This window comes from Populus trichocarpa, chromosome 4 (genome assembly GCF_000002775.5).
Source record: "Populus trichocarpa isolate Nisqually-1 chromosome 4, P.trichocarpa_v4.1, whole genome shotgun sequence".
NCBI lineage: Eukaryota > Viridiplantae > Streptophyta > Magnoliopsida > Malpighiales > Salicaceae > Populus > Populus trichocarpa.
Window position 1 is genome coordinate 835,224 of NC_037288.2, and position 22,240 is coordinate 857,463.

Below are 22,240 nucleotides of genomic sequence, written 5' to 3' on the forward strand. Positions count from 1 at the left end.
TAAAAGAACGAGAAAGCAGTTGAGGAAATTGATGGTGAAACCAGCATGATCTAATTCACTAAATGAAGCAATGAAATCAAAGAAAAATCTAGGGATTAGTTTACCTTCTAATCACTGTGTTGTCAGACCTATCATCGACCACACACATCAAGGGCTCAATATGATTCCATTTATATTTGCAAGCTCAAATTACATGAATGCAGTTAATTAATCATCACCAACCATCTCCTTTCTTCTCTTTGCCCTAAATGAATTTTCCTCATTGTGTCTTTTGCTCACTCATTACTTGGATTTCCTGACAGATTTGGATTTCTTCATTTTGCTAGACTTGTCATCAACACTTGTCCATGTATATCCACTTGGTATAGCAAAAGGGTCAGCTTGCTGCTGCTGCCGCCCTACTGAAGAACTATGTCGGTGGTGCTGCTTGCTTGCAGACTGGCTGCTGTTTCGCCGCAACCATGAGGTCGACGAAGACGATGATGAAGGTGTTAATGATGAATAATGTGTGTCTGATTTTTTATCATCATCTGATATTCCTGCTCTACTTCCTACAAGACCACCGAAATGTCTTGGACTTGAAAGTGGAGTGTAGAATTGTTCAGTTGGTGGTAACTCGACAAATTTAGTGAATGTTATCACCACCCTCACTGTCGGGACCACCGGGATCGCCACCTGCATCCACCAAAACACACCACCACCACCGCTACCGTTAACAAATTTATTTACCAGATCAAATCAATAAAAACAAACTCATTGATTGCACCCCATCATGCATGTGAAAAGTGAAATCACTCAGCCCTTCCCTCAAGCACAAGATCTTGCCACTTTAGCATCTGATCAATCCCAGATGACGTGGCAGAATCGGGGCGATACTATTGTTTTCTAGTCAAGAAAAGAAATTGACAAGCATGGGACCCATAGGGCTTAAGCTCCATTCCCTGCTTACAAGAAAAGGAAAACCTCGGATCTTTAGGGTCCCACCCACCATCACCGTCGATCAAATAAAAAAAACCAATCACAGCATCCCACGTCACATCACCGACCGCTAAAAAGCCCCAACCCCACCACACATTCCTCACCAAAGTTCTCTCCTCTGCTACTAATCACAGACAAGAGAGACTCCTTTTATTTTCCTCAGCTTACGCCAAGAGCACAATGGGCCCCGCAGAATTCCTAAACCCCGGGGTCCCACATATCCCCATACTTATAGATTAAACGACAACTAAGTCATATCCAAAACAATCAAAACGACAACGGCACCAAAATTTATTTATTAGAGACACTTAATTACCAAAGCAATCCTTTTCCAAGTTCATTAAAGGTCAAAAGCAAAAATAAAAAAGGCCCCACAAAACCACTTGAAACGACAGAATTCAATAGTCAAACAAAACTTGAAACGACACCCAAAACACTAATCCCAAAATCTGCAATTGACTAATTAATGTAATTAATTTACCTTAACCGGAAAAGTTCCCGCCGGGAATTTAGTGGTGAGCAATTCACGCATTCTCCTCACAGCTTTGACTTTATTCGCTAAAATATCAAGTAACGGCAATAGCTCCTCAATCTTTAGCGGAAATTGTTCCGTTAACCAAACTGACGGCTTCAAACTCCTCACATACTCTTTCTCCTTCACTTTTTCGGGCACCGCCACCACCCTCCTCCTCTCCGCCACCGTAGACGACGGATAAATATCCACACTTTTCCTCCCTACACTCACAAACTCCCTCTCCTCCCTCACAAAACTGCTATGCCTCCTTTTACTCTCATTTCCGTTATTAAATTCAAAATTAAGAAAGCTAGGATTTTCGGCCACTAAAAAGCCGTCACCATCTTCGTCGAGCTCTAACGGCAAAACTTGCTCGCTTCCTGCGACGTCGTTTTCGCTTACTTTACGAGATCGAAAGCTGAAAACGACGTTGTTTAATTCGTAAACTTTAGCTTTCCATTCGCCAACAGATTCTGTTTTCTCTTGTCGTCGCCAATTCGTTCGGCTTATTAATTCGGCTTTAGTGACATCCATCCCGGGACGGTATACGCTCGTTTGGGAGCAGAATCCGGCGATATCAGACTCGCTCATAGGAGATCCCGCGGATTCGAATGCATCAAAGATTTTACGTTCATCGTGGTTGAGAACTAAGAGAGAACCAGGAGGAATGGAGTGAGTTTGTTCACCGTCGCCGAGGAAGAGGAAGCTTTGATCGGCGCGCTGGATTTTCAAGCCGTCGAAGCCGGCCAAGGTAGTATCGGCTCGGAGATTAGCGTCACGTTTCCAGATCTTGTACGTGTCCGATGGAGCGAGTTTGTTTACAAAAGGAATGACTGAGCTTTCAAAGTGGAAAGAAATTTCCATGTAGAAGTCGCGCATGCGGCGAAGGACGGCAGTGAGACGAGGCAAGCGGCGTCGCCACTTGGACCAGGCGGAGCGGTGGTGGAGACGAAGAAGAATGAGAGCGATTTCCGAGTACCGGCGACATAATGCCTCCTGGAGGGGGTTCCAGCCAGCGGAGTTCTGTAACGACACGTCAGCTCCAGCAGCTGCAAGGGCTTTGGCGGCGAAGAGGTCGTTTAAGCGGACAGCAAGGTGGAGAGGCGTTTCACGGTAAGGGACATCACGGCGGTCGACGAGAGAGGATATTTTGTCGACAAGTTGTTCTTGACTCAGCGAGTCAGACTCCGTGTGGATTTTGGTGGGATCGGTGAGTCTGGGGAGAGTGGAGAGGAGGCGTGTGAGGGTTGTGTGGTCCCCCAGCACGACGGCGTAGTGGACTGGACTGTGAGCGTAGGATTCTGGTTTTATTGAAGGAGACGGTGTTGTTGATGCTGAAGACGACGACGTTGAGGTGGATTTGGACATTGCTTAGCTTAGTTTAGTTTTGGTCTCGTCCGAGAGAGAGAAAAATGAAGAGAGTAGGAGAGGGGACAGGAAATGATTTTGAAGAGGGATGGAAGGAGACAGTTATGCTTGTTTTGTGTCTTATTTCTTACTGTTGAAAGAATGTTATGGGCTTACGGGGCAGAGAAAAGGAAAGGGTATAATTGTCTTTTAAACAATTAAGAGAAAAATATTTATCACAAATAATCAATTTTATGAATATAAAAATCAAATGCAAATTAATTTCAAGAATGTATATTAAGATATTATTTTAAATCATAGTCACCAGAAATTAGATACATTTTAAATATTATTTATAATTATTAAATATTTAAAAGATATTAATATTAAGATAAAAAATATTAAATCTAATTTGTTTTAATGATTAATTTAATAAGTTATCAATTTAGAATTTATTTCAGGTCAAGTTAAAATTTGACATAACCACGTTGACTTGTCTTATTAATTTTAGATGTAATTAAAATTTAATTTAATTTTTTTTAAAATATATTATTTTAATATTATTTTAATTTTAAAAAAAATGATTTTCTTTTAATAACTTTGGGTGAGATTATGATATTCACAAAATATACATCTACGATCAAAATTGCATGATATAAATAGATATTTATTTGGATATTTAATATGAATGATTTAATTTAAAAAAAATATTATTCGATAATAAAAAGAAAAAAATTGTATAATGGAGATTAAATTTTATTAAATTGTATAAAAGGATATTAATATTAAGATCAAAAATATTAAATCTAGTTTGTTTTTCTTTTTATTATCAAATAATAATAACTTTCTTTTAATAACTTTGGGGTGAGATTATGATATTCACAAAATATACATCTATGATCAAGATTGCATGATATAAATAGATATTTATATATGATTTAATGTATTTTTTTTTCCTTCCCGATGATCTTATATAACAAATATAGGTGATCTGATGATGGCTTGGGATTGGATAGAATTGTCTTTTAGGATGTTTTTTTTTTTTTCTAATGTTTTGTGGGAGACTGTGTAAAAGAGAGGAGGGGAGATAGAGAGATACACGCAATCTTGTCTTGGCTCGACTTTTCTTGATTCTCTCTTGCTTGGCAGGAGACAGAGAGAGCAGCAGCAGGAACCCGTGGATGTTTTCTTTACTTGTCAGTGATCCTATCGACTCTCTTTTGCCTTTGGTTTTTCATGTCTTTTTCTTTCTTTTTTTTCAAGTGTGGGGTGATGATTTTTGACCCAATGATTGAGCATGGTTGTCAGGATTTGTTGAGAAAAAAAATTAAGAAGATAGATTATTGGATTAATTTATTAAATAATTCTTTTTTATTTTTAGATTTCTTTTGGTGTTGTTGCAACGGGTTTGGATGAGTTAATTAAATTTTATTAGATCCATATATTGTCTGAGTTAATTAAAAACTTAACCTAAAGAATTCATGATTTAATGGTAAAAGATGTTTTGATTTTTGATTTTTTTACTTTTACCATTAAATCATGAATTCTGTACATGAAATTGTTTTTAAGGAAAAATGGAACTGTCTGGTTAACAAAAAAAAAAAAAGGGGGCTTTATGTGGCCAAGTTTTGAGTACTAAATCATGAATTGGGACAAGGCAGTATAATTTACTAACACAAAATTATTGCAGCATTCTAGACATTTAAAATTGCGAAAATTCCAATCCATAATTTTTTTAAAAAAATTATATTAAATATAACTAACACTATTGTTTCATTTGAACTGTACATATTAATAGATTCTATTAACATATGTAGATCAAGAACAATGTAAATATGGTACATATCTAACTCTTTATATTTCATAAAAAGAAAGAAAGATGAGTTTAACGGCATGATTCAATCAAAATTTAGATTAATTTGTAATCTAATTAATTCAATTAATTAATTTTTTTTAAAAAAATATTTATTCAAGCTAATCTATCAATTCTTGACTTGAGTCTTATACCAAGTTAATCCAAAACCGAATTTAATAATTATGAATAACATAATTATATTTCATAAAAAAAATAAAAAAAGAGTTAAACTTGGACCATCCAATCAAAATTTAGGTTAATTCGTAATCCAATTAATTTAATTAATTGATTTTTTAAAAGAAATATTTACTCAAGCTAATCATTCTTGACTTGAGTCCTATACCAAGTTATTCCTAAATTGAATTTAATAATTATAAATAACATGATTGTATTTCATAAAAAAATAAAAAAGAAGTTGAACTTGCATGATACAATTAAAATTTAGGTTAACTCATGATCCAATTAATTCAATTGATTGATTTTTTAAAAGAAAAATTTACTCAAGATAATCTATTGATTCTTAACTTGAGTCCTATATCAAGTTATCCCTAAATAAAATTTAATAGTTTTGAATAACATGATTATATTTAATAAAAAAATAAAAAAAGAGTTGAACCATCATATGATCCAATCAAAATTTAGATTAATTTGTCATCCAATTAATTCAATTAATTGATATTTTAAAAGAAATATTTACTCAAGTTAATCTACAATTCTTGACTCGAGTCCTATACCAAGTTATTTCTAAATTGAATTTAATAATTATAAATAACATCATTCATCAACTTTATTTTTGAATAAATAGATGGATATGTATTGAGTTCATTTAGAATTTTATCAAAATTTTATTTTTATATTCAATATTTATTAATATTATTTACTTGAGAAAGTATTTCGTTCAATATATGATAGGTTGTAAAATCACACACAAAACTTTTAGTATCTACACAACTAACAGTAGCAGTGCTAATAAACAATAATGAGATGGGTAGCCTGGTACGTGAATGATGGGCAAGACAACAGTAAGAAGACAATTAAGGGCAGCAAAGAGAGAAGGGACGAGGAGGTGTCACTTTGTAAGTGGGCATCTGGTACTTAATCAAATTGACTAATCTTGATTTAATGACTGTAATTGGACAATCTGTGTGTTAAACTAAAGCTAAAACTAGTGCTGGTCTTCGATTATGCTGGTCTGAAATGATTAGTAGGGTTAAGTGAAAAAAGAACAGTCTCAAAGCATTCCTTTGTCGTGACCATAAGCAACAAACGACAGTGAAACCTGTCTGCATTAACCTAGACCAAATCCTAACGTATTTCACTCCCTTTCATGCCATACAATGCAAAGGAAACCAGAGCCAGCTACAGGCCATTTTCGGCTCAAGTTTCTTATTTCTTTTTGGGCCCTTCATGTTCCTTTCTTCGTACAATACGGTTGATTAGTTTGGGATTCCATTTTGCCGTCATATCTTCATGGCTTGCAATTTGCTTTGACCTAATTCTCCTAATAATGCCACCCCATTCCTCTTATAGTTTTGGCAGAATGGCCCACGATATCACATAGCTGGCAAATAATGTTGGACTAATTACCAGACCTCCCTTTATTACCATGGCGGCTAGGATTTGAGCGTGGATTTACAGAATAACCTGTGTTGGGGTGGCGGTACTGAGGATATGATTTGGAGGGAACATTGCGGGGCGCAGAATTGAACTGGAAGCCTCAATGCGTTTCAAGTAGCTTTCATGGCCAACCAGCATGTCATGTAGTTCTTCAAACGTAGGATTGTGGGCATCGCTGATGACGGACAAACAGTGGTGCTGTCAAGGACATCAATTGAGCACGACGCGAGGGAAAGTTGGAGGGTGCCAGTTCCAGGGGAACCTGAGAACCGGCAAGGTGAGTGTCGATGCTGCCTATGAGTTCAAAATTGTTGACAACTACAGACTCAGGTGTTGTGGCCATGAGAATAAAAAAGAAAAAAGACTTCGTTAGAGGATTTGAATTTCTCTGATACCATACAGAAGATTTCTCCGGGATGTTTTTTTGATAAGTAGATGTTCTATTTATAAGGACTGGACAAGATGTTGTTGATACAAATTCAAATACAAGAGAACTATATGCTCTGATAACTTAACAAGAAGATCCTAGCATAGGAAATTTACAGCATATATAAGATAAATCTAATGGTTACAACCTTTTGATTTCCTTCATGTATCATACCCAAATTGACTATTATTATTATTTTTTTCTTTACTTTAAATTAATATATTTTTGGTGTTTTCATATTATTTTGATGTGCTGATATCAAAAATAATTTTTTTTAAATAAAAAATATTATTTTAATACATTCCTGAGTGAAAAGTTTTTGAAAAGTAATCGCTACCACACTTTCAAATACCCTTTAAATAATATATAATATAAAATATTACCATAATAATCTAATTAATATTATATGTCTTAAATATATTGTTTTAAATTATGGATTATCATAAATTTTCAATTCAATATATAGTTATGTAAAATTATTCACAATAGACTTAAAAAAAGTTTAATTTATCTCGAATGAAGAGATAAAACAATCTTTTAAGAGTGAAGAAATGCACCATCAATCATAGCTTATATATATATATATATATATATATATATATATATATATATATATATATATATATATATTCTCCAACTTAATTTTAAAATTCAGGACACTAAAAGAAAAAAAAATAGGACAGTACCATAGCTAATTAGTCGAGCCATTATCATAAACCTAAACAATACAAACTGACCATATTATTAATATTATTATTGATAGTTTCAATATGAAAGAGTTATTTAAAGCTTCAACAACAACAAAAAAAAACAGCCAAGAGGAAAATTCAAAGCATTTAAAGAGAAATAAAAGGATTGTTCATATGTAGAGTATGTGAAGAAGAGCTCCATTATTGTTCGTCGTGAATTTGTTCCACAAGATCATAAACTTTTTCTCTGATTCAAATAAGTTCTTGAAAGCTAAGCTCCTCGACATGATCCTCTCGATCACAAGTCCTTGCTCTTGTTATCTTTTATCTTAGCCTTTAGCCTTTAGCCTCTGTCGGACTTCTTTAGTTTTTCATTTACACATCTCAAGTCATCTTATTTAGTATTTACTACACCTACTCCAATAATATTTTACTGTTTATTTTTATAACCCGCAAATAAGATTTTAGGTTATTTTATAATACAAATTAAGAAACATATCAGCATAATAAATATATTTTTTAGCATAATAATTTTTTTAATTGAAAATAAAAATAATATGTTTACACTTAATAAAATAAATTAAAAAAATTATAAATAATAATTAAATATTAACACAAGAAGCTAATATTTCTAGAGAAAAAAAACAGATATATATATGCAAATATTTTATTTATATTATCTTTTTTATTTTATTTTAAGGATTAATTATGGTTATCAATAACAAACACATATAATAAGAATACAGCTTATTCATATAAAATATAACAGGAAAGAATTTAAAGATAAATTACAATAATATGCTTGAAGTATTATAAGATTTTTAAAAATATTAACTAAATTAAAAAAAAAAACGTAATGAAATGTAAAAAATAAAAGGCAGGGCCCGCGCGACATGTTTATTGTTTTTTCAGCCCAGTCTGACATTAAATTAAAAGTTAAGCTCGTTTTTTTTTTTTTTTTGTCAAAAAGATCGTTAATGTGTTCATATTATATTTTAAATTTGGACTTGTTAATGCGCGTCTCGTGATGGCGCCATGAGAGATAACATGGTGGAGACTCCAGAGATTCTTCATTTCACAAGGTGTCGAAACTATAAAAAGGGTTGGATGGTAATTAAAAATGATAACGACAGGCTTCATCAGGGCTTTGATAACTAAATCTGAATTAATTGGGTTAACCCTTCAAACCAGGTTAACTCGTTAAACCTGAGATTCGCGTCATGAAAGTTTGATAACTAAATAGAAAAAAAAATTGACGGGTTAACCCGTCAAGCCCGGGATACATGTCATGAAAGTCTGATAATTAAATAGAAAGAAATTTAACATTAAAAAACTAAACTAAACAAAAAAAATTAATTGAAATGAAAAAAAACAAAAAACAAATTCCGGGTTAACTCGTCAAACTTTAAAAAAAGCAAAGAAAAATTCCAGTATAACTCGTCAAATCAGGTTAACCCGTCAAACCCGGGATCCGTGTCATGAAAGTCTGATAACTAAAAAAAATAACATTACCAAACTAAACTAAACGAAAAAGATTCATTAAAAGAAAAAAACACAAAGAAAAAAGCAAAAAAAAAAACCCATAATGGCATAAAAAGCAAAAAATAATAATAAAACAGAAAAAAAAAATTAAAAAAAAAGCTTAGCGTTTCACTGCGAACTGCATAGTGAAACACTGAACAATTTTAGTATATGTTATTAATTAAAAAGAAAAAAAATCGGGTTAACTCGTCAAACCAGGTTAACCAGTCAAACCCGGAATCCGTGTTATGAAATCTGATAACTAAATAAAAAAATAACTTTAATAAACTAAATTAAACAAAAAAATTCATTAAAAGAAAAATACACAAAGAAAAAAGCAAAAAAAAAAAACGCATAAAGACATAGAAAAAAAAAATAGAAAAAACAGAAAAAAAAAAGAAGACTGCTCAGCGTTTCACTGTGGACTTGCAAAAAAAAAATTAAAAACAAAAAAAACAGCTTAGCGTTTCACTGTGAACTGCACAGTGAAACACTGAACAGTTTTAGTATATGTTATTAATTAAAAAGAAAAAAAAATTTGGGTTAACTCATCAAACCAGGTTAACCCGTCGAACCCGGGATCCGTGTTATGAAAATTTGATAACTAAATAAAAAAATTAACATTAATAAACTAAATTAAACAAAAAAATTCATTAAAAGAAAAATACACAAAGAAAAAATCAAAAAAAAAAAAACGCATAAAGACATAGAAAAAAATAAAAACACAAAAAAAAAATAAAAACAGAAAAAAATGGAAAAAAAATAAAAAATGAAAAAAAATGAAAAAAGAAAGAAAGAAGAAGACTGCTCAGCGTTTCACTGTAGACTTGCACAGTGAAACACTAAGTAATGAAAGTTTGATAACTAAATAGAAAAAAAAATTAACAATAAAAAAAAATTCATTAAAAAAATAAAGAAAAAAAACAACTTAAAAAAACAAAGCAAAAGGCAAAAAAAGAAAAAAAAAAAAAATTGTTTTAAAAAACAAAGCAAAAGACGGAAAAAAAAAGACAGCTCAGCGTTTCACTATGAACTGCACTCGAAAAAATAATTAATTAAAAAGAAAATCAGAAAAAAAATCCGGGTTAACCCGTTAAACCCAGAACCTGTGTTATGAAAGTTTGATAACTAAATAGAAAAAAAATTTAACATTAACAAAAAAAAATAAACAAAAAATATTCATTAAAAAAAACAAAGAAAAAAACAGCTTAAAAAAAGAAAAAAAAGCTAAAAAAAAAAAGCAAAAAAGCAAAAAAAAAAAAGAAAACCAGAAAAAAAAATCCGGGTTAATCTGTCAAACCCGGAACCCATTTTAGAAAGTTTGATAACTAAATAGAAAAAAATTTAACATTAACAAAAAAGAATTAAACAAAAAAATATTTATTAAAAAAAACAACTTAAAAAAAAGCAAAAAAATTCAGCTTAAAAAAAAAAAAATTCTCAGCATTTTACTGTGGACTGCACTGTGCAGTCCACAGTAAAAATCTGATTCCTTTTAACTATTGTTATAATTATAATAATGTGTGGATGTAGGAATGTGTGTATAATTGTTTGGAAGTACCTCCCCCAGGTAGAACCCAATATCCAGCCAGGACATATAATACATGATAAACACAACTACGTCAGATTAAAATTTTCTAAGGGAACATGACCAGAAAGAGTTGAGGTTAGTTGGATGCCAAATTTAGTTTTCTTCGTAACAAGGAAAGAAGAAACAAGTGAGTTGGAAAGTCTTTTTTAAGCATAGAATGGAGCTAAAGACAGCCTATCAACAAGTGGCTTCTTTTCCTTTTCATTAGTTCAAAGGTGCTTGAGCCCTTGATCATTTCCCATCAAGTCTCCCTTCAAGTTTCTCAATCTAAGCCAAGGCTGATCACCACAGCTCCACGAGGTAAATCTTGTCTCTTTCCCTTTCACCCACCAAAATAAATATGATATCTTGATCTTCTCTTTGATTGTGTTCTTATCAATGTTTAATATGTTTATGATTTGGATCTGTTTCTATTTTGACATGCAAAACTCTTGTAAAATAACAAAAATCTCAGGTCTCTTCATGCATTTGAATATGATCTCTAGTTTTTAATAAAGAATGGCTTGTCTTCTGTATGATTTTCTTGAAATGCTTGCAAACGTGATCACAAAATGTAAATCTCTTGATGCTTGCTTCTCATAGGTATGTGGGTTAAATTGGATCTGTACTTTTCTTGTGAGGTATGCAATATAGGTTATTAAACTTTGGCTTTGTTGTTAGATTCTTGGCTTTATTGAAGGAAAACAAGAAACAATGGCAAGTGAGGCTCCCAGCTGGGCAGATCAATGGGGTACAGGAGGCATTGGTTCCATGGAAGAAGACAATTACACGACCAAGCAAGATACCAGCAACGAGAAGAAGTCAGATGGCAAAGGGGGATTAAACAAAGCCAAAGCAGCTGCTATGTCTGGGGCTCAAAAGCTCAAGAGTGGAGCATCCAGTAGCTTCAAATGGGTCAAAAGTAAATGCCAGAAAAAATAATCTCCAAAATGATTTATATGAAAACAAACTGGCCTCGTGTTATTATAGCAACAACAGATGATTTCTGGCAGATTATGTTATGGGCTGCTATTAATGCTCCCTTTGTCTTCCCTCTTTTTTGTTGCATGTTTATTTGTCTAGGAATTTGTTTGAATGCTAGTTGGCTCACAAAATAAACAGATCTTCACCCAAAGAAAAGACAGTTTCCACCATGGCAGCATCCAATTGCATGGTTGTAGGTTTTGCAGTTTACCTTTTTCTTAACCAAGGTTTCAAAGAAATTTTTGGTATAATCCATACAAAATTGTGATGTATATTGATCAACCAAAACACTTTCAAATATACGATTAGGATAAAACGCAAGCCTCACCACACTGCACCAAAAAACAAATTGAACACACCAACAATTATTTTTGTAAAGTTAGCGGTAACAGCTAGGAAATGCAGGCTGCGAGATGCCCTTCACTACAGAAGGCCAATTGAACAACTCATTCTGGTTGAGATGAGCATGCAACTTCTGAACATTCCAGCATTAAAGGGTAGAGACCGGCTTAATAACAAAACTAAGAAAGAAACAAGTCAAAAGAAACCTTCCAAGGATTTCTTTTCATTGCTTTTGGTCATTTATGATTTGTTCACACTTGTTATTGCTTCAAGGAGAATCAAGAGAACAAGTTTCACTTTGAATCTTTGCACCCCAAACAAAGACTAAACAATCTTGAACAAAGATAGCTGCAATGATGTCATGTTATCCATTCAATTCCATGCATAAATAACTTACATAATCCACTCAATGGTATAATCAAAACTAAAGGGAATAGATAAAAAAGTCAGAGCTTATGCTGAATGCTAAGAATATACTTCTTCCAGGATTCATTTATACAGATTGATGACATAATCTAGTGCAATCCAAAGGTATTCTCCCCACTGTATGTCATGTAAAGAAAACCATCTTCATCCTTGTTTTCCTCATAGATTGCAGACATCAATGAAGCTGGAAAAAAAAGACGAAGAAAATCACCAACATAACTCATAGAACATTGACTTGCAACTCGAAAATTACAGAGCACTACTCACCGGTAGAAGGCAGAGTGTTTTTTACAAAGACAAATATAGCCTTCTCAGGACCGAGCTTGATCCTTTTCCGGACAACATAAACAAACTGACCCACAGTCAAATCAGCTGGCACGAGATATCTGAATTTACAACAACAGAATGACAATTAGAACAAAAGGAGTATGGAATAAAAATTGAAATCCCCTTTCTGGTGTACAGAATTTGAGTCAGCAGTGCGTGATAATGCTGCTAAATATTAGATTTGTTAACTGGATACGTGCATAGAAGTTTCAAAAAGTCATAATAGAAACAAAATGTTCTTGCTAAGAAAAAAAGAAATTAATCAGAGTTGTCTAAAAAGATTATAGTAATTAACTATTATCTAACTGGAGCTCCTTCAAATAAGATGAGCTCGTCATGCAACTTAAAACAGGAGAGAATATGAAAAAAATGGAACTAACTTCTTCTTATCAATGTCAGGGATATCACTCCTTTCAGCCCTTTCCACAATCACCTGCACAGTGCACCACATGGCACATGCCGGTTAGAAGGAAATGTATTTTCAGAATGACTAGAATATATAGAATCTAGATTGCCAGCTGATGTTCTTACAGGTACTCTATCAGGATATTTCTCTCTGATGCGAGAAGCTTCTGCTTGCCTCCTCTCTGAAATAAGATCAAATTTTAGATAGAAGGGAGACAAATTTATATAAGATCAACACGCTGACTTCGTTTTCGAAGTAAATGATTAAGATGAAATAGCACACCATAACCAAATTAAAGAACTACAACATCAATAGAGACCATTTGAACCTCATATTTAATTTGGATTTACAAAAAAGAACTTTCTATAAAATGTTCAGGAATCAAAAAGGAAAAAAAAAAGTAATATTCATTTGTTTCCTAAAGAAATGCAACAAATTAAGTCCAATCAAAGTCACCACATTCAAATCTGACCCTAAAGTTCATTCCTTTCATGTCATCAAAGAAAATAATAGATGAAACAATAGATGAAATTCATGGGAAGTCCCAAGTCTCAACTACACCAAACAATGAAATTTGCCAGATGGCCTGATCACGCTAGTCCATGGCAAACTCTTGAGTCTCGTACCAAAAATAAAAATACATCTAATCTCTGCATATCAAATTGTATTTAAGCCCAAGATTTCAAGAAATAATTATATTCTCCTTTACATATCAAACTAAAATCACACCAAGGCCAGAATATCATTCAAAAAGTAAACCTCTCTTATCTTCATATATCAAACTAAATAGCTAGCTAAGAAGAAAGTACAGTATGATCAAGCCCCCCTCACAAAAAGAAAAAAAAATCATCAAAACAGTAAGTTCAAGCTTTTTTCTTTTCAAATGCAATAACTCAAATCAAAGGCTACATGATTTTCCACAACTCCTCGAATACTCCAATAAACACGAGATTGTGACTCGGAAAACAAAAGCATGGGTCTTAACAATTCAATCAAAATAGAAACAAAACAAAACTAACCCAAAGTATGATCAAGCTTGAATGAACTTCTATCCATGGTGGTGGTATCAAGATTGGAACTTTTATAATCCACTGCAAATTTCAAACACCAAAACATCATTCAAACCTTCTCTTTCACTAAGACCCCACAAAAAAGGATTCAAACTTTTTATCAAACACATTAAACCAACTGCATAAAGTTTCAGTCTTTTTATCAAAAATAATGAACCCAGATAAAGTTTAAACTTTACAACATACCTAACAAGAAATAACAAAGATAAATTGAAGGTGACTTGGGTTTCAATCGATTGATCGATCGAAGTGAAGGTAAAGAAAAATGGGAGGGCGAGGTAGAGGGAGAGGCAACTTGTCAGGGTTTTAATTTGATGCCAACAAGAAACCTATTGCTTTTGTACCAGGAGTGTCTTAGGTGATTGAATTGGATCACAAACAGTACTTAGGTTGCCTACTTGTCAAGAAAGAAATCTGGTTTGAGTCAGCAATTTTGATAGCGCATGCTGGCTGGGCTTGAGTTAGCAAACTAGGCATGCGTGATGCATTTAGGGTCCAAGAGAATTCTATTGATTAAGTTAACTAGGCTTCTCTCCATAATCAAAGTATATACCCTTTAATTTGATGATTATATTGAACTTAAATTTAATGAAAGCATGGAAAAGGGTAGTTTTCATGAATTAGTTGATGAGGGTATCAATGATATACATTAAGTTCTAAGATTTAGGTTTAGAATCTATTTATTTTTTGGTTTCAAAAGTATTTTTGAAAAAATTTAAATTTTTATTTTATTTTTTTCTTTGTTTCAAATTATTATTTTTGTGTTTTTGATCGTTTTAATATGTTGATATTAAAAATAAATTAAAAATAATAATTTTGATATATTTCTAAGCGAAAAATACTTTAAAATATAACAATTACTACAAATACCGAACAACATTTTAATATAAAAAAATCCTGGCATGATGGTATTTTTAATACTCATTAATTCTTTTTTTTTAAGTGTTTAATGTTATAACTTCATCATGTGAATAGCAACGAAAAGAGAATTATATATTACTGCTTATCTTAGTAGAATTATAAATGCCCTGTTTATTTTATAGAAAGTTTTTTTTTTTAAATCACTTTCTAAATTTTTTTGTTTTTATTTATCATTAAAAAAATTGATCAATGAAAAACACTTTCTGGTCAAAGAAAAATTTGGCTTGGTTTTTAGAAAAGTGTTTTTCTTTTATTTTAGGAGGAAAACACTTTCTAGAAGTTGTAAAAAAATCAGAAATATCTTGTTATTTGTTGATTATATTAAGTTTGGTCCTCAATATTTTTATTTATATTTTTTAATCTTTTTTTTTAATTTCATCTATTAGAATTTGATTTAATTTGATTTTTATAAAAACTTTGGTCCTCATTCTTTTTATTATTATTTACTTTTTTCTTATCATTTTCTTAATTGAAAATTTTAAACTATTTTATTTGATCCATATTCTTTTGATTGCTATTTATATTTATTTGAAACAATTTATGAAATTGTAATTTTTTTTAATTTTATCATATTTTAATTTTTTTATCTGTTAAATTTGGTCTTTATTATTTTAATTGTTATTTATTTTATTTGAAATAATTTATAAAATTATATATTTTTTAATTTCATCCTACAACTTTTTTATATGTAAGATTTAGTCTTTATTATTTTAATAAACTTGAAAAGAAAACATTGATAAGTTATTTTCCAGCTCATTTTCCATGACTTAATCAAACACTAGAAAGTTTTTTCTAAGTTGTTTTTCATGACAGTACCAAACATCAGAAAATAATTTACTTTTCAAGAATTCACTTTCCATAAAAATTACTTTTCAAAATGAAACTACCTTCCAACAAAAAATAGGAGTCAAAACTTGTCTAGGTTTAAGGTCCAGGTCATGGGTTAAGCAGTTCAGTTCTAAATAGTGTTGTTTTGAAGTTTTTTTTTAATTAAAACGATGTTATTTAAAGATTTTTTTTTAAATTAAACCGGGTATCATATAAGTTTTAATTGGATCAACTCCCAACTTGCTTCAATATAAAATTTGACTTTCATTTTGATGAAGTTTTGAGTTGAGGTTGCCCATCGAATAACAATACAAGTTTTGAGTATCGAGTGAGTTAATTTTTTACTTTTAAAGCAAGAAGGAGATCGTAGAATTCACATTCAAATCTTTTCCTTGGTAAAAGGTTTAATTTGATTAAGTTTTGGAGCTAGTATATAAGAAAATTTATTAAAATTCTTTGAATGCATCAAATTAACATAGGATTGCTTCTTAAAATTATCTAGAGACAGAACTTAGTATTGATTGATAAATAATCCGACCTTATGATACTCTTTATCGAGAAAAAAAAAAAAAGGTTTAACGTCTTGGTTTGTTGTGAAGTTGATTAGGCTAAAAAAACTAACATGATAACAAGTAAAATGGATTCCCAAAGAAATGCGTACAGTATAAATTCTCTTAACTCTAAGCCAAGAAAATAATTGTGTTTGGTCACAAATTCATACTTCTATGGAATCCCACTCCTATTCAAGCACAGTTTTGGGTTAAGCAGCACACATCTGGGCTGCTCAAGATGGTGTCTGTATGTACAACTGGGCAACAAAATGCATATCAAGCCCAATAAATCACATTAAATTTCACTGCTACAAAGAATTTGGAGTTTTATAGGAATAGGAATAGGAATTTACATACATGATCTCAACCTGTCCATTGCTATCCTTCTAACATTAAATGTTGAACAGTATACAAACAAAAACTTTGCCTAGCTTAGTCCACTTCAACAGCAAATATAGAGAAATGAAATGAAACCATATATCCAAAATTTCATCTCAGCATATAAAATTAGTGTTCTAACGTTCCAAGGCGTTGGCGTACGTCTCCTACATCTGTTCTTCTCTCTTCATAAAGTCTCCAATTGAGTCTTGTTTTGGGGACACACCAGACACCAAGAAGAGCTGTGGATGTGGTCCATCGAGGTAACACCAATAAAGAGCATCTCCTAACCACTCGAACCCTGCATAAATCTCTCCCTCTCGCTCTCTCTCTTCTTTATTAGAGTTTCTCTATGTGGTTCCTTAATTGTGGTCACAATAAGTTGGAATATGGATCGGTGTTATTCTCCATAATCATCGTCATCAACACAAGGAGGGCACGGTAGTGGAGAGGTACCATGATCAGACTCCTAATTCAAGCTTGAGGGAAAGATGGCTGCTTAGGGCCAGAGAACAAAGGTGCAGGCTCTACATCATGAGAAGGTGCATCATTATGTTACTATGCTGGCAGAAATACGACAAGTGTTAATACTAATAAGAACACTCAGCTTATCACATACTTGATATGCCAGTGGCCTTGTACTCCTTGTCTATTGATTGCATCAACTACTTTAGGGCTACAAAACCATATGAAGGTTGAAGAAACATCAAAGAAAATCTTCCAGGGAAATCAACCATTTCTAGAAATGAATTATGGGGTTAATTTGCCCATTATATTCTCTTCTGTATGCTAGATTAAGGCTCTTAAATATGAATATGATCGTGATTTTTGGGTGGAAATTAATGATCATGGTATGTGTGTCCATGTATAGTAAGGTTTTGTGCACCAAGATGGAGACATCAAAGAAGATCTTCCAGGGAAATCAACCATTTCTAGAAATGAATTATGGGGTTAATTTGCCCATTATATTCTCTTCTGTATGCTAGATTAAGGCTCTTAATTATGAATATGATCGTGATTTTTGGGTGGAAATTAATGATCATGGTATGTGTGTACATGTATGGTAAGGTTTTGTGCACCAAGATGGAGACGGGATATGTTGCAGGGTTTTTTCACGTGAAAACATTGATTAAAGTGGGGCTTCGTTTTCTATTTTATATTTTTTACGGTGAAGGAAAGCTAGGAAAAGACAGCCAATTAATTCACTTGGAGGGAAGGACAGAAGATCTCTGGGGTATAGAGTATAGACACAGGCCGATTTTTGGTAGGGTTTGAACTTTGAAAGACAAGGGTTTGGTTTGGAATCTGGATTATTGGCTATGCACTTTCAACCTTTCCATGTAATCCCACCAAGTTAATTGAAACCCTATTTTTGCTTGGGTTTAACTGAATTTTATTGTTTCATATGTTCATATATTGGGAAATAAGGTAAGGTTTAGTAAAATAGAACAGGTCATGAACATATAATTTTTTCAAAACTATCATTGTTGCAATTCAAACAATGATATTATTTTGAATCTTGAAAGGATATTATTTTGAATTGAAATAAAGTAACTTATCTAGCATGTTGCAATTCAAACCTGGAGATGAGCCATATGACAGATCAACTTTAATAACTTTGACTAGAGTAGCACGTAAATAGTTGGAATTTAGAAGTTAACAGGAGCTTCAAAAGAAAGAATTTGAACTCTTGAACTTTTTAGCAAATCCAAGAAGTTCACCATTAGTAAACCAGAGGGTAGATTGGTTTTAAGCATCCAAAATTATTACTAGTTTAATAATCATAAAAGGCCATTGCTACTAGTAGATCCCAGAATATAATTATAGCTTAGCCAACACAACATGGTCGAGATTTTGTGCCTAGTGCATGAATGTATCTGTCCAAATTCGCATCGTGGAAATAAGACGATAGATTCTCACTTTCGTGCTTCTTCTTCTTCTCCATTTCATTAATTAATCAACAAGAACTCCACCATAACAAAGTGGGACACGTCAAGATTCAAAAGCAGCTTGTTGAGGCATGCCCATATATATCTTGTCATGAGAGCTAGCGCCCTTCTGTTTCAAATCTTCTTAGAATCATTGAAATCAAAATTATCTGTGTAGGGAGATCAAATACAGATGCTCTTTTCTTATTTCAAATATCACGGCTAACTATGGTCTTGCCTCAGTACTGTTAATTTGTTTCATACTGGCACTGTCCCTCTAGGGACTGCCTTAAATGTTAGGGGAACATGCTCCAAACATTCAAATCCTTGTAGAACATGGGTTCTGACAGTAGCAAGATGTGAATTTAATGCATATCTAACGTTATGGGGATGCTGACTGGCGAGGTCTTCTCTAGGCGACCCCATGCTGGAAAGATTTTCAGGTTCATATGATTCCATCTTGTTTGGTCCATGCCCACTTGTAATTCCTCTTTATTTTATATCCAATCCAACAAATTATTCCACCATTACATGTTTGATTAATTGTATCTGTGCCCATGCTGTCATTAATTTGAGTCTTAATTTACGGAGAGATTATATATATATATATATATATATATATATATATATATATATATATAAATTGCTTGATATCATATCATAAAAAGAATTTGATCTTACCTTAGCTAAAAATTATATATGTGCTGTCACTGACCAATATACATCAAGCTTTGGTGTGCCATCAATTTAGGGCCCATATTGTTCTTATACCTTAGTATTTAGTGTTCAAGAAATGGAGCTCAAATCTAGGGGATGTGGAATATGGATCCAATTAATTAATATATGATTCCTTGTGTTAAGAAACTTAAACAAGTAAATCCCTTGTCACTGTCAATATCGAACATTTGTCCCACTCGAAATAGTGGCTTCTCAGAGGAGACAATCTTTTATAATGTCACATCCTTCCCTTTCCTCGCCAACACCACCTTATTTAGGTTGTGTTTTGTTGGCGGTTGAATCTTTTTTTTTTTTTTTTATGATTTTAATTTTTTTAATTTTAATTTTTGAATTATTTTAATGTATTGATGTTAAAAATTATTTTAAAAAAATAAAAAAATATATTATTTTAATATATTTTTAAATAAAAAAAACTTAAAAAAACAACTATTATTCATTTCCAAACATCCTGTTATTACCAAAGAACACTTAAAAAAATACAATAGACATATGATATTAATTTCCACGTAACCAACCAAACTCTTGCTAATAGTTTTAAGGAGCAAGGAGATCTGTATATGCGAGTATTCCGATCTTACATCCTCATTCCTCATCATCAAACCAATATCTCATACATAAGATCAATCAAGTTCATCTTTACTCCTCACAATCTACGAGGGTGGATCAATGGTTGAGAAATGACATCAGAACTTGTAAAATTATTGTTCTGATGTCAAAACATACAAAAAGAAGAAAAAAAATGATTATACACCTATATAGAGTTTTATTAACTCTTAACGAGATTTTATATAAAAGTCATACAGAACTTGAGATCTGCACAGCAGGTCTCGAGTTCGAGTCAGGACGTGCATTTCTTGTAAGAGCCTGAGACAGTCGGGGTTTTACTTACTCACCTGAGTTCACAAAGTGCGCTTTCTGGAGGGTGAGGTTTCCTCAAATAAAAAAATAAAAAAAAAACTTTATATATAGACAGTAGGAGTGCGAAGACATGTTTTTTTATTTTTTTTATTTTAAAAGGATAAAAGTTCTTTATAAAATTATTCCAAAAACATATTTATTTTATATTTATACCATATATCTCAATCAAACTAAATTTATATTATATTTGTGTATATTTTTTTAATCTTGAAACATTAACCAAACACAAATTTTAGGCGTGGGGTCTAAGTTGAGTAGTTGAATTTACTCCTCATAAATGCCCAAGGTTCTCTCCGGAGTCCGGAGCATGACCTTAAAGTCTACTATAATTAAGGATGAGTGTGATGGCAGCAGCTGCACAGCCAGGGCTCACCTTTTTCCCAATTAGCTAGCTAGCTGGCTAGCCCAGGTGCTTGAATTTGTAGCCTGTGAAAGGTTGTATTGTCCTCATAGATGGTCTTTAATGACCTGTGCAATAAAACTAAGACAGAATTTTGTTCCTCAGAAGGTCTAATTAAAATTGTACCTTGCTGGTACATTCTAACCCCCTTTAATGTATGATCGTGTAATTACAAAAATTAATTGAAAATTTAACATAAACCCTTTATTATTATTTTTTTAATATGTTTTTTTTTTCTAAACAAAAATTTTTTATATTTTTTTAATGAATTATTAACTATTTTCAAAGTACATTATATAAATATTAGAAGAATATCTTTTAATATATATAACCTATGTTCGCAAGAAAAAAAAATATTTTTTCAACATAGAATTTGAAATTCTTTAGTATATATATTCTATGTTCATAACAAAAAAAAAATTTATGTTTTTTTAATATGGAATAAAAAATCTTTTTTGTTTAATTAATTCAACTTAAAAGAATAACATAATATCTTTTCAATGTGGGATAAAAAAACATTTTGAAATAATCTTTTAAACTTTATTATTTACAACACGTATAATTTATATTCATATGGATTGTTTCTTAATTTTTTCATATAAAATATTAAAATTTTAAATATTTTTTAAAAATTTTCCAAGTTAATCCGTGTAACCTGAAACCTGGCTTCTTAGCCGGGTCTAAATCTAAAAAAAAAAAATTCTTGACTTGTATCACGCAACAATATCACCAAGTTATTAATTTTTTTCATTCCATCATTTATATAGGGGTGTTTAAGTGTATAATAAAAATTATTTTTTAAAGTGTTTTTTATTCGAAAATGTATTAAAATAATATTTTTTATTTTTAAAAAATTATTTTTGATATCAATACACTAAAATAGTTTGAAAAAATCTGAAAAATATTAATTTAAAATAAAAAAAATAATGTTTTTTAAATATATTTTTAAAACACAAAAATAAACTTAAGTAATAGATCCGGAGATATATATATATATAGGTCGTTCGGTAACGAGGTTACGTCTGTGTTTTAAACAAAACATAGATGCAGCCCGTTTAGTAAAGGAAAAAAACAGTTTACTGTTCATGGGTCCCACAGTCTTTTTGCGTTCGAAACGCTGGAGAAAGAAAAGCAGCAAAATGCTGCTTCCTGCGCACTGTTCATGCTAATTAATTAGCATGAACAGTGTAGCCAGCTCCACTGTTCTGGTCGGACCGGTTCCGGTTTAAAGCTCAAAATGCATTGAACCAGGTCCGACCAAGTAAAATAAAAAATAAAAATTATTTTTTATTTTTTAATTGTGTTTTATTCAAAAAAACTAGTGTTTAACATTATTCAATGACACTATATAAATTAGACAGAGATCGTTTGATGACGTAGCATTTGCAGAATTTGATTGCAATCCCAACTTTGTTCCTGATTATATTTTACCTGATGTTGTTGCGCGCTTAATTCACTCAACTGTTCACGTGAACAGAGTTTTTTTTTCTTCAAAAAACCAATGC

At 31.8% G+C, this 22,240-nt stretch overlaps 2 protein-coding genes and 1 long non-coding RNA gene across 3 annotated transcripts; 1 reads left to right on the top strand and 2 right to left on the bottom strand.

Annotated features, from left to right (window-relative positions):
* On the bottom strand, positions 1 to 2,959 carry LOC7479046 (uncharacterized). The gene is made up of 2 exons (XM_002305531.4): positions 1,460 to 2,959; positions 1 to 675 (listed from the first exon to the last, which is right to left on the bottom strand). Exons 1-2 carry the CDS (start codon positions 2,858 to 2,860, stop codon positions 283 to 285), a joined length of 1,794 nt encoding a protein of 597 aa, XP_002305567.2. The 5' UTR covers positions 2,861 to 2,959; the 3' UTR covers positions 1 to 282.
* Positions 2,960 to 10,486: 7,527 nt separating this feature from the next.
* LOC18097392 (uncharacterized) lies at positions 10,487 to 11,658 on the top strand. Its single transcript, XR_002981282.2, has 2 exons — positions 10,487 to 10,839; positions 11,200 to 11,658. It is a non-coding gene; the product is annotated as an uncharacterized LOC18097392 (long non-coding RNA).
* Positions 11,659 to 12,189: 531 nt separating this feature from the next.
* Positions 12,190 to 14,452, bottom strand: LOC7463622 (autophagy-related protein 8B). The gene is made up of 6 exons (XM_002305532.4): positions 14,260 to 14,452; positions 14,023 to 14,094; positions 13,129 to 13,184; positions 12,978 to 13,030; positions 12,538 to 12,656; positions 12,190 to 12,454 (listed from the first exon to the last, which is right to left on the bottom strand). Exons 2-6 carry the CDS (start codon positions 14,057 to 14,059, stop codon positions 12,360 to 12,362), a joined length of 360 nt encoding a protein of 119 aa, XP_002305568.2. The 5' UTR covers positions 14,060 to 14,094; positions 14,260 to 14,452; the 3' UTR covers positions 12,190 to 12,359.
* Positions 14,453 to 22,240: the final 7,788 nt, after the last annotated feature.

Coding starts and splice junctions, on each gene's coding strand:
- LOC7479046 (XM_002305531.4), bottom strand. CDS start 2,860: ATGTCCAAATCCACCTCAACGTCGTCGTCTTCAGCATCAACAACACCG. Junction 676..1,459: donor CGGGAACTTTTCCGGTTAAG/GTAAATTAATTA, acceptor TGGTGGATGCAG/GTGGCGATCCCGGTGGTCCC.
- LOC7463622 (XM_002305532.4), bottom strand. CDS start 14,059: ATGGATAGAAGTTCATTCAAGCTTGATCATACTTTGG. Junction 13,185..14,022: donor CAAGCTTGATCATACTTTGG/GTTAGTTTTGTT, acceptor ATCTTATTTCAG/AGAGGAGGCAAGCAGAAGCT. Junction 13,031..13,128: donor AATATCCTGATAGAGTACCT/GTAAGAACATCA, acceptor TGCACTGTGCAG/GTGATTGTGGAAAGGGCTGA.